The sequence below is a fragment of the Danio aesculapii genome, chromosome 20 (genome assembly GCF_903798145.1).
Source record: "Danio aesculapii chromosome 20, fDanAes4.1, whole genome shotgun sequence".
Classification (NCBI taxonomy): Eukaryota; Metazoa; Chordata; class Actinopteri; order Cypriniformes; family Danionidae; genus Danio; species Danio aesculapii.
In genome coordinates, this window is record NC_079454.1 from 36,215,864 (window position 1) to 36,228,760 (window position 12,897).

A 12,897-nucleotide genomic window follows, 5' to 3' on the forward strand; every position below is an offset into this window, starting at 1 on the left:
ATCTGCTCTCACCCTTTTTGCTCACTAGAAAAGAAAATGTATAAGCATGCGTGCACAACCCACATCTATATGACTGCTGTTAAGGCCACATGGTTATTAGAGCATGATGATGAGAGCTCTTTATGAAGCCAGAAGTAAACGTTTGCCAGCTGATGAGATCAATTAAAAAGTCTGGTATACTCTTACATACGTTTTTTTTGTAATTTACTTAATACTAAAATGATCATACACCCCCCTCATACACCCCCACACTCTCCTCATAACTTATCACCCCCATAATCACGGCACTATTTAATATTTGCACATTTATAATGGTACATATTCATTGCACTTTGTTGCACTAATTTATCTTGAATTGTACATATCCTCTGCACATATACATTTGTATTTATATTCATGTATATCTGCATGCTTCTGATTATTAATATCAAACTGTACATTTATTTATCTATTGTAAATCTCTGATCATAGTTAATACAACCTGCATATAATTTTCATAGTACATCCATCTGTAAATATTACCCATTGTTTTTCTATAATTGAACTTGCTGCTATTGCACTCCTGGTTAAACCTAAACTGCATTCCGTTTCCTTGTACTTGTACATGTGTAATGACAATAAAGTTAAATCTAATCACCTTCTAGTCACTAATGTTATTTTTTTGGCAAAAGTAGTAAAGGTTATCTATCAACCAAATGCTGGTTATTCAGCGGACTTCAGTCCTTTTGAATATCACATCAGAATCCGATCATCAACCTTCATTTACATTCTCAGAGAATTATACACGCTTGCATACATTTATATATATGCATAGTTCTTACAAGGACACAGCATTATTAGAGCATGAAAATAAGTGCTAGTTCTAGTTAAAGTAATGCAATCTGAAGTGGTTTACCTCCATGGTGAGAGCAGCGGTCTGCTGATCATAGTGATTCAGAAGGTTGGGCATGAAGGTGGTATTGTAGGCAAGGCCCTGGCACATCCTCAATGTGATAGGCTCACAGCTAAACATGCTATGGCTCCCGGTAGCCTCCATATTGATGGCTATGCATACAGTCAGCATGGAGCACAGAGCCCAAAGCAGAACCATGGTGCAGCCGTCTGTGCTGTGACTTGCAAAGGACGGGTTGAATCAAGAAAATCGGAGCTCCTCCATTCCCTCATTAATTATCTGTTGTTTGACACAAGGTTGAAATTGCACGGATAAGAGGGCGCTTCTCCATTTTGCTGAGCCAGATCTAGTTTTTTTCAATGCATGTCCATCCAGTGTTGGTATGTCTGCATGCCAGGCATTTATGAGGTATGCATTTCCATCTGCGAGGGGAAGAGCATCAAATGTCATGTGTGAAATGAACAGACTAACATTAATTATTCATGAATGGGGTGACAGTTTATTCAAACATGAAAAACATCTAGAAGAGATCTCTCAAGGCTTGGGAAGTGTTTTCAGAGTGAACAATGATCAAAAAGCACTGACATATTACACTGGCAGCAAATAAAAGAGGCTTTTCAAATTGAATTACCAAGGGGAAACTTCAACATCAGCAATAATAGAATGAGCACAGGACACAATATTAACCTGCTCCAAACTGAAGTTTATCATACAAATTAAATATGTTAGAACTGGAATTATACAGTGACTGTAATTAAACTGTTATAAGACATATTTTGTGGGTATATTTAGGCCTATAATCAATATAATCGACTTATCGCTCAACAAATGGACATGACCTCAGTCATTTTTGGTGATGCAATATATATCGCCCATACATAAAAACCAATCTAGCAACATTTTAGCTAACTGTGCAACATCTCTATTGGACGTGTCAGTGTCAGTGTGGTTAAAAAACACTAGTATTTGCTATAAATTACTTCGATTCGACCCCCCACACAAGCATAATTCAGCTTTTCTATGATTCAGCCAATTATATTTTCAAGTTCAGGAGAGAAGCGTAAAGGTGGTCTCACAAGTCTTCACATTGTTTTATATACCTTGCTCAGCAACATTGACACCTCCAAATGGTGTTAAAATTGTCACATACTGTATTGATAAGGTATTATACAATGCATACGTCAAGAATATGTCTCAAACGTAATAATTCAACTTCAGAATTATGAATAGTTTATTCTGATGTAATCACTTTACTGTGAATTAAAAACCAAGACATTTTAAAGTCTGTTCATTTAAAGTCCACCGTTCTAATCTTTACGAAATGTAGCTTTTTAACCAACAGTAGACCTACACATAGACCTAATGTTACTATTGTTGTTTTATCATGTTTGAGAATTAACAATAATAACGGCCCACTCATATTAACCTTTATTTTAAATCTACAGAATTGTAAGAAAACCGTGATCTTGATTTTAAGCACAAAAATGTTTAGCCAGAATCGTGCAGCCGCAGCCCTAATTGTAATGATTGTATATTGTCATTCTGGCGTTATATAATGAGTGGCTTAAATGGTCTTAAAATGACAATAATACTGTTTATCGCAATATATTTGGTGCAATTTAATTTTAATTATAATAATTTTTTTATATATATATATACCCAATAAAACTGCTGATCATGTTTTTTGGAATTGCCCTCAAACACAATGTGTTTGGATTTAACTTTCTTTGGTTATTTGTTGTAAAATACTACCGGGATTCTTGTCATCTTTTAAGGATATCCTGTTGGGTTTTTTCAATAGTCCTGATAATAAAAGTAAGGAATATTTCATTATTAATCTCCTTTTAATACTCCAATTCCATATACATCGCTGTAAATTTTCTCAGCGTATACCTTCTTTTATTGTTTTTGAAAAGGAACTTCAACAGTACATTAGAGCTATTGCGTTCTCTAAAAATTAAAGCTATTTCCTTTTTTTAAATTTGTTTAACACGTGATTTTATATGATCTGTTGTTTGTTTTTTAGTTTAATTTTTTCTTATATGTGCTTATTTGATGCTTTGCCTCTCTGTAAAACTCATGTACAATCTATGTAACACATTTTCATGATGCTATTTTTGTTACCCTGACATTAATAATAATAATAATAATAATAATAATAATAATAATAATTATTACAATAATAAAGATGTATTTTGTAGTCTTCTTTGTTGATTCAGTATTTTTTTTAAAAGATAGTCAACCCAAAAAAGTGATAGACACAGTGATTACACAAAATGATGTGTGGTTATTCTTGTTTGTGCCTGACACCTATTATATCTATTTAATTACATTTTGAGGCGAAACGCTCAGTAAACACCTTTCACCTCAGGCAAAAAAAGCGTTTCAGCACACCGGCATCACCCAGAACATCAAATTTTACTAAAAAACTGACGAATGCTACATTTACCATGATTTTGTGTTGTTAGTAATTGTTAATTTTTGACAATAATGTGATAAAAATGTCGCGTTCTCGTCGAAAAAGGCAAACAACAGCTACCCTCCCTTTATTAAAAGATGAGACCTTCTCCATCGGGAGGCGCGCAGCAGAATCGCTGTAATGAAGCTACCTTCAAAATAGGTGTCTAATGTACTTTGATATGTATCAATCTTCTTTTCGATAAAATATAACTTGATACTATGCTAAATTAATCATGATACTGGTTATTAAAAGTCTGTCTTACCTCTCCTTCACGTGTAGGAGTCCCCTCCGCTTCTCTAACAATACGAGCACCGTGTGTCTTTCTGCAGGTTTTGAGGATTTGTACGGGCGCGCGCATTTGACTCGCTCAATATAAAAGCATATTAAATCGTATTACGTCACACGAATAAGCGTAGAAAAAACACATTCAGTAAACAAACAGAGAATGGCTTGGGTTTCTCTACAGATATCATTAATGCAGTCGCGCTGGGTGCGACGAGCGTCTGCACTATAATGAAATGAAGTTGGCGCTGTTGATTTGTGGTTGCCTGGAATGAGGGGCGGTGTGTTGTGGTGGGAAGTCCGAGTCGTTTTCGGGATACGGTTCTTTTGGACAGATGATACGGAAGAGTCGGCTTTGGAAGATTCATTTATTCTTTTACGTCATGTCGTAATTACATCATCGCATATACCCACTCTGAAAGCGGTGTAGTATATTTGCTCGTACTAAACAATAGAAAAATAGGATATTTGTGTATTTTGAGTTGGTTTTTTGTCTTCACAATGACATGTTGAAAAGTGAAGAATTGTTCAGTTATAGCCTAAATTTCTAGAAAAATAAATATTCAGATAAAAAGTCTTTGCAATCCAGACTTGTCCATTTTATAAATGACTTTAATTATATTTGAACCCACAATTACACAAAAAACCCATATATAATGTTTTGAAAACAACTGAAATGCAGGTCAATTTATTTTATGTACTTTTTTCTTTACCACAATAGTATTAATGTGTTGATTTTATACCTAATAAAATAACAATTAAAATTAATATATATCTCGGTTGAATAAATGTCTGCGCATTTTAAATTTGCTCTTTAATAAAATGAACTTGTAAACCCATATCGTAATGATAACTTTCAAACAATAAAGTCACAAATTAGCATAATTATTTAAGTTTCATCTGTATTTGGGAGGGGGGGGGGGTAGAAAAGTACTTCATTTCTCTCTATTTGTCAAATTCTTTTATTCACAGCTTTTCTCAACTCCTTCAACTGAATCATGTAAAAGATCCGACTCAGTTGAACAATCCAGTCGTGAATCGAGCATTGCCGGCGTTTGGAAAGAGGCGGGACAGAGTGTGATTGCTATGGAGACTAGTAAACTGAACCGAGCCGGAAGACCAAAACCATCAGTATCGAGTCACTAAACATTTTTAGTCTAATGTTTTCGTTATGATGGCTAACATTATTCATTCGTGTTGACACTGCTGTAAATGGTAAGTTTGATTTCTTCTCTATTACACCATTGCACGTCTTTGACCTTTTATTGCTGCTAGTGTAAAAAATCACAGCACATTTGTTTACCTTAACATCGGTATGCTATTTTGCTTACGTGATTCTGATGATGTTGTGTCTGAAATTAGGTTTACATAGTAATAACTGAATGGAACTGAATCTCAAACGTCTGAACTTCATTGAGGGAAGATGCCTAAAGCATCCAGCACAAAAATGCAGACTAAACTGAGTACCTGGACACCTCTAAATCATCAGCTCTCCAATGCTCATGTACGTACACCAGACAAACAATACACTTTTATTATAAATATTTTCCATTAGGAATGCAGCATCAATATGTTGATTAACTATATAAGTAGTGACAGTAACACTGATATATTTAGAGCTAAGGCATATTATGTAAAACTTTTATGCAGGTTTTTGAAGAGAGAAGAAATCTTCTTGGAAAGTGGGTAAGACATGCACTTTACTGGACAAATTGCCATTTGTACGCCTCACAAGTTTGCTCAGCTTATTTATGCTCAGTAATTTTGCTTGTTTGGCTCACAGTTTGAGAAATGGACAGAGAGTCAGCGAAAGCAGGTGCTACAAGATTTTTTCTCCAGATGTTCTGCTGGCCAGCTGAAACATCTCAGACAGACTCTGAGCAGCTGGGTACCAGAGGAAACCCTCGACTTCACCACGGTCCTTCCCAGGGTCATTTCCCTCTATATATTTTCATTCCTAGACCCCAGGAGTCTTTGTAGATGCGCACAGGTAAGAAAATCTACCACAGAAATAAAACCACATTATTGGCATTCTAATAATATTTTAATTATACTAATAAAACAGCATGAACACTATGCATAATATGTAGATACTATATACACTAATGTTAAAAAAATCTGGCATTTAAGTTTTGTAAATGTTTTTGGGCAAAAATGCCTATTATGTTTATAATGCATTTATTAACACTATATTAAAATATTGTCTTCAAATATTCTTTTTTAAATATCTGTTTTCTATTTGAATACATTCTTGGCAAATATAAAAGCTAAATCTTCAATAACATTTGCTCACGTAACATTTAAGATTATTGTCACTGTTAAAAATGATGTGTCTGTGGGAATTGATGGACTTTTGTTTTGTTTAATGAATAAAAAGCTAAAAAGAATAGCATTTATAAATATACCACAGAAATAAAACCACATTATTGGCATTGTATTAATATTTTTAATGCTACTAATTAAAAAAACAGCATAAACACTATACATAATATGTGCATACTATAGACTAATGTTTAAAAAATCTGGCATTTAAGTTTTGTAAATGTTTTTGGGCAAAATACCTAATATGTTTAAGATGCATTTATTAACACAACAACACTATATGAAAATATTGTCTTCAAATATTCTTTTTTTTTAATATCTGTTTTCTATTTGAGTATATTTTTAGCAAATATAAAAGCTAAATCTTCAGTAACATTTGCTCACGTAACATTTAAGATTATTGTCACTGTTGAAAATGATGTTTCTGTGTGAACAGATGGACTTTTGTTTTGTTTGATAAATAAAAAGCTCAAAAGAACAGCATTTATAAATATACCACAGAAATAAAACCACATTATTGGCATTCTATTCATATTTTAATGCTACCGATAAAAAAACAGCAAACAAAGTTTTAAAAAATCTAGCATTTTAAGTTTTGTAAATGTTTTGGGGAAAAATTACTATTAGGATTATGATGCATTTATTAACACTATACTAAAAAATTGTATACAAATATTTGTAAAAAAAATTTTTGTTTACCATTTGAATGCATTTATGGCATTTTATGTAACAAAAAATGGCATTTAAGTTTTGTAAATGTTTGTGGGCAAAAATGCCTATTACGTTTATGATGCATTTATTAACACTACATTAAAATATTGTCTTCAAATATATATTTTTTTAATATCTATTTTCTATTTGAATACATTTTTGGCAAATACATTAGCTAAATCTTTAGCAGCCATTACTACAGTCATTCTAATATGTTAATTTGATGCTCAAGTAACATTTAAATTTGTTTTCACTGTTAAAAATGATATTTCTGTGGAAACGGTTTTGTCAAATTCATTTATTAAATTTCCTTCGGCTTAGTCCTTTTATTCATCAGGGGTCGCCACAGCGGAATGAACCGCGAACTTATCCAGCATATGTTATTACAGCGGATGCCCTTCCAGCCGCAACCCAGTACATCCATACACACTCATTTACACACATACACTACGGCCAATTTAGGTTATTCAATTCACCTATACGGCAAGTCTTTGGACTGTGGGGGAAAATGGAGCACCCGGAGGAAACCTACATGAACACGGGGAGAACATGCAAACTCCACACAGAAATGCCAACTGACTCAGCCGGGACTCGAACCAGTGACCTTCTTACTGTGAGGCGACAGTGCTAACCACTGAGTCACTGTGTTGCTCTGTTTTGTCAAAAGCTCAAAAGAACAGCATTTATTTAAAAACGAATATGTCTAAGCTGAACAAAAGTCGTAATTTTCTTAAATAAAATACAATGACTCTGAACTATTGAATGTTACTGTACCCATGACATTAGTGCATTCTCTGATTATAGTAATATTTTCATTTGCAGGTGAGCTGGCATTGGAAAAACCTGGTGGAGCTTGACCAGCTGTGGATGCCTAAATGTCTGAAACTCGGCTGGTGCATAACCTTTACTCCGACACCATTTGAGCAAGGCGTATGGAAGAGGCAATACATAGAAACAGTACAAGAGCTTCACATTAGCAGGCCTAAGGTAAGAGATTATGAAGAAATATGCATGAGGAAATGCTGGAATAAATGTCATTTGGGTGTTCGCTCATGTATTCCAGGTGCCTGTGAAGGAAGAGTTTATTATCCCTGATGTGAAAGTCATTGGTAGTGAGACAGAAGGGTCACTTCCTCTGACTGCTCACAGGGACCTCTTGGGTCTGCATGGGAAGAGTAAAGATGTGAATGACTTGGGGAAATCATCCAAAGGTCTTCCTCCATGGAGAGACTCAGACAGGCATCCTACTGACACCATACGCTTTAACTATCTGGATAACCTCCACCCGGGTGAACATGCAAGAAAAGCGTAAGTGAATGTGCATCATTATGACCTGTTTTGATTTGCACACATGCAGGTAGACTGCTATTTATTATTTGGGATCTGTAAGATAATTTTTAAGCAAATTCATTTTTAATGCATTTTAGATTGCATTAAATTAATCAAAGTTGACAGTAAAGGCTTTAATCTTTATTTAAAAATTGAAAAAATATATTAAGCAGCACAACTGTTTTCAACATTGATGATAATAATAATAATAATAATAATAATAATAATAATAATAATAATAATAATAATAATAAATGTTTCTTCTTTCTTGTCACAAACAAATTCAGTGTTGCCAGGTTGGGCGGTTTTGAATTTGAGTGTTTGGGTACGAATGGGCTTCGGCGGGTTGACCGAATTTGGGCGGTTTTGAAACAAATTTTATACTCAATTTTTTTTGAGAAAACGTAAATGTGTACTCTCATTCAATTCAGTTAGTAGTGACCAATGCGTATCACAAACTGTGTTAGCCCACCTACAAGCAGGTGAAAGAAAGTATCAAAATCTGACTAAAAAATCTGACTAGATAAATCTGACTGTCCTTCACGCATCGCCTGCAGTTAAACTCACAGCAATTTATCATAATACTTTTATCAATCATTTTTCTCGCAATTGACAGCAAGAACGAACATGGAAGCATTGCCTGATTTACAAGGAGCACCCCAATGTGTTCAAAAGACAGTAAAGCGCCAGATGGGATGAATTTAGTGTTTTGAGAATAAACCAATTAGAGTCTCATCTCCCATTCCCTTTAAGAGTCAGTTGTGTCACGCCATGGCGCATTTGCTATTTACATGGAGACTTTGTAAGTGGAAAAACTGAACGCTTCACTAGTGAGAAAACAGTTAAACAGAGCATCTGCACCATGAGGATAAAGAATGAGCCTCCTCCAGTCGCCTTGACTTTCACTTTCCCTTTCTCTCTTTCGTGGATAAGGAAACGGCAAATGAACAAATGACCAGTAATAACAAAGTGTGGTCAAAAAAACTGAGTTATATCCAAACATACGTCCTACGCCCTATATCAGGGGTGTCCAAAGTCGGTCCTGGAGGGCCGGTGTCCTGCTGACTTTAGCTCCAACTTGCTTCAACACACCTGTCTGGAAGTTTCTAGTATACCTAGTAAGAGCTTGATTAGCTGGTTCAGGTGTGTTTGATTAGGGTTGGAGCTAAATCCTCTAGGACACTGGCCCCCCAGGACCGAGTGTGGACACCCCTGCCCTATATGGTCCAAAACTTGACAGGTGGACAAATCTAAGCTTGTTTTTAATAAAACAAATATAAATATGCATATCATAAATAATATTGTAATAGAGAGATGTTATTCCTTTGAATTATTTTTCATTTATAAAGATATTTGCGTATTGCTTTACATCCTGCGGGTTTTAAGCAATGTGTAAGCGAGGTGCACAACTAACGCGCTCTGTGCTGGACTATAGACAAGGTGCACAGTCTATTTTAGTTCCTCAAAATAGCAACGCTCCAACAATGCGCCTTAACACACTTCTTTTCTAGACTGAAACACCCGTGAGTCTACAAAGTAGCGCAAATGGATTTGCTATTTAAACAACGTGGTGGAAAATGTGAAAATTAGGGTTGCGCTGTTCTGAAAATAGCAACACATTGGGGCAAACACTTCTTGCGGCTTTACCAGAATCCATGGAGTTGCTGTGGAAGCTGGAACTCCTATGTCCTGCTTCTGTTGTGTCAAACAAGTCCTCGTTTCATGAGTTGCCAAATTCATTATTTTTAGTCTCACCAGATTTACTAGAGACACAGTGAAGCACACAAGCTAATTGATTTTCTTAAAACTAACAGACTGAAACTAACATCTAAAATACTTTATTTTAATTTCACAGGATATTTAATGCAAATCATTTAGAAACTATTTAAATATCATCTTTAAACAAATAAATCTGCAATATATATGTGAATAGGTAGTTAAATCTACAGAGCAATAAGTGCAGTGTTGTGATGTGATCCATGTTGTCAGTTTACTATTGTGTTTCTGTGACTGCTGGTGTTGGTTGCTGTATGATTAAAAATGATGACAGTTAAAGTAACTAGGCTAATTTCTGATTTAAATCAATTAAAATGAAATAAAATATTAAACTAATATTTTGGGGTGTTTCTTTGTGTGTTTGTGCAGGTTTTGGACTGCTTTTGGGCAGGAAAAAGTCAGCTATGTCTGGCCACACTCATTGCATTTTAGTTCTTTCTATTCTTTAAAGAATACTGAAAGAATTTACAAAGATTTAAAAATGTAAAAAATATATTAAGCAGCAGTTTTCAACATGAATAATAATAATAATAATAAAAAAAAAAAAAATAATAATAATAATAAATGTTTCTTAAGCATAAAGCATTTGTGAATGAATTTTAAACTATATTCGAATGTTTAAATTGTTATTTTGTGTGTTATTATCAACTCCAAACTGTTAAATATACACATGATTTGTACTTTAAGAGAAGAAGTAATATAAAAACATCACAAAAACTAATTTAACAGAACTACTTATTTAACTAATTTAACAGAACTACTCATTTAACAGATTTTCTGCATCATCAATGTGCATTTAACTACTGAAAATTGTTAACTCCAACAAAATAAATATCATCTTTATTTCTACAGGCTCATGAAGACAAGGCAAGAAAATTCTATTAAAGCACCATCTCACTCAACATACAAGCTGCGCAAGGCCAAATCATTGGTAAGCCAATACAACTGTTGTGTGACTGCACTGTTGATTCCCATAGAAATCACGCAGCAGCCACAGCAGAATGCAAATAATGCTCCAGAGACAACATAACCAAGAGGCATCACGCATACTGAACAGACTACATGTGGAATATCATGGAAATATGGTGCCTCAGAGGAAAAAGAGAGCTCTGTGTTGCTAAGGGAAGAAAATTGGCCTTATACTGCATATGTAGCTATGTGAAAATGAATACAAGCAGGTGTATTGTATCTGTGTGTTTTCATTTCTAGACAGCACAAACCAGTTTAGAAGTCCATATTTGGTGAAATAACAATGATTTTCAATAATAAAAACAATGACCAAAAAGTCAAATGCTCTAAATGAAAATATTTTTATCTGAAATTTGGAAGAAATGTTATCAGATATATATATATATATATAGAGTTATGTAAATGTTAACATTTCACGCAATACCATACGTAATAAATCCAGACAAACAGAGAATTTTGTGTCATTTTCCCCCATGGCTGTATATAAAAACATTTGTATTTTTTTTTTTTTTCACAGATGTTTTTATCCCTGGATCTCAGCATGGCGGGAAAGCCAAGCCATAACAGGCCGAAATGGGCAGCACGGAATTTGGAAGCACTTCCGGCTGACAAGGACTCCATAAAGAGAATTTCCCAGACGTCCCAGTGGAATGCAGGGATACGTCCTGGTCCTGTGAGGCATCCAGTGCCTAGACTGAGTAAAGAAATGCTTCGTGCTTCACAGAGATCCCATAGAAGTACACCAAGTAAGCCTATGTATTCTTTTAATACAAATCATAAAATATTGGGCTTGTATTTCTAACCTGACCAAGGATATATCTGAATTATAATTATTATAATGATTTATTCTGTTCCAGCTGTGACTCTTTTTGAAGGACAGCCATGAAGGAGAATTGAAAGCCATATAAGAATTGAGACATCTGCTGGATCATGTTGTGATTGCAACATGGATGACTTGTTTAGTTTAGAGTTGATTTAATATCATGTCTTTAAGGTGCGACAGTGCGGGCAAAAACAGTTTCTCAATTTTGATATTTTGGCTTTTGATATTTTGTGGGGGTTTTTTACACCTTAATGGAAAAGTAATACAAAATACAGTTTTAAAGTGTTTTATCACTCTTTGTCTGGAGATTATTCAGTAGTTTTAATTTTCAATACATAATTTTTGTATTTACACTGAGCCATAAAATCTCCATATCAGGGGCACTAACATACACCAAACTTCGGTTTTATTCATATCTGTGAATGAATATGCCTGATTATATTTATTGTGCAAAAAATGTCTTTAAAAGGATTCCAAAAATCCACTCTGTTAAAACCTTTGACTGTAAAAAGCTTTTGAATGGTCATGTCTTATGTACAGATTGTGCAGAATTTATGGAAATTAGTGAATATTTAAACAATAGCTTATATTTACACATGATCTTAAAAGGCTTGTCATACAACAATGTTTGAAATTCGTAATATAATCAATGATTAATGTTATCAATGTATGTTGACAGACAAACTTACTATGGATTTTTACATGATTATTAATGTTGTATCCCTGCATTAGTGTTATTGTCCACTAGATGTCTCTGTCTACTCAGAACATCAGAGATTCCCACTAATAAAGTCAGCTAAATGATCGAATGCCTTATGTTCTGTTGTTCATAATTAGGTTTTTTCATTATTATCAAATAAAGAATTTAATATTTACATTTCTGATGCCTTGGCAATACGAAAGCATGTAAACAAAAACGAAAAAACATGGTTTTTGCTAATGCTTAAATGACATAGTGATGAAATATCGCAGTTTAATGAGTGTCGGTTGTGAACATATTGTCATGAAAGTCCTTAGTATGCCTATGTTTTATACCCAGTGTAAAATTGTTTTCTTTGGGTGAAATATTAAAAGTTCAACAAAAGAAAGAAAATACTATTTATGTTGTTTCCCAAAATACCTTACAACAACATAAATCAGCCTAAACTATCAAAAAATAAAATGAAAAAGACAAAAAACGTCCATAAGGATGCACAAAGGTAAAAAACAAGCGAATAAACGCTTTTTAACAGGCCTTTTATTATGAAAAGCTGACTCCTCGGGTGGCCATTTTGAATCAGGCGCCTGTCGCGGTGTTCACGCGGTTGTGTGTGTTTTCTAGTGCACTGAGTT

The 12,897-nt window shown here is 34.2% G+C and overlaps 3 protein-coding genes across 5 annotated transcripts in view; 2 read left to right on the top strand and 1 right to left on the bottom strand.

Annotated features, from left to right (window-relative positions):
- fzd3a (frizzled class receptor 3a) overlaps window positions 1–3,852 on the bottom strand; it is a 40,779-nt gene extending 36,927 nt beyond the window's left edge. For both annotated transcript variants that reach the window (XM_056480927.1, XM_056480926.1), the window contains exons 1-2: window positions 3,616–3,852; window positions 896–1,314 (exon numbers count right to left, since the gene is read on the bottom strand). In XM_056480927.1, coding sequence (XP_056336902.1) covers window positions 896–1,090 — 195 coding nt within the window. In that variant the 5' untranslated portion in view covers window positions 1,091–1,314; window positions 3,616–3,852. The remainder of the gene's footprint in view (window positions 1–895; window positions 1,315–3,615) is intronic.
- A 901-nt stretch (window positions 3,853–4,753) lies between these two features.
- Window positions 4,754–11,746, top strand: fbxo16 (F-box protein 16). Its single transcript, XM_056445351.1, has 9 exons — window positions 4,754–4,850; window positions 4,998–5,139; window positions 5,286–5,321; window positions 5,419–5,625; window positions 7,491–7,655; window positions 7,732–7,976; window positions 10,626–10,704; window positions 11,260–11,488; window positions 11,600–11,746. The coding sequence occupies exons 2-9, from the start codon at window positions 5,059–5,061 to the stop codon at window positions 11,626–11,628; spliced, it is 1,071 nt and encodes a 356-aa protein (XP_056301326.1). The 5' UTR covers window positions 4,754–4,850; window positions 4,998–5,058; the 3' UTR covers window positions 11,629–11,746.
- Window positions 11,747–12,877: 1,131 nt separating this feature from the next.
- fam49a (family with sequence similarity 49 member A) overlaps window positions 12,878–12,897 on the top strand; it is a 45,077-nt gene continuing 45,057 nt past the window's right edge. Inside the window, exon 1 of one of the 2 annotated variants that reach the window (XM_056481657.1) lies at window positions 12,878–12,897. This exon is cut by the window's right edge and continues 100 nt beyond it. The gene's annotated coding sequence lies outside the window, so the exon portion shown is untranslated. The other variant, XM_056481659.1, reaches the window with a different exon arrangement.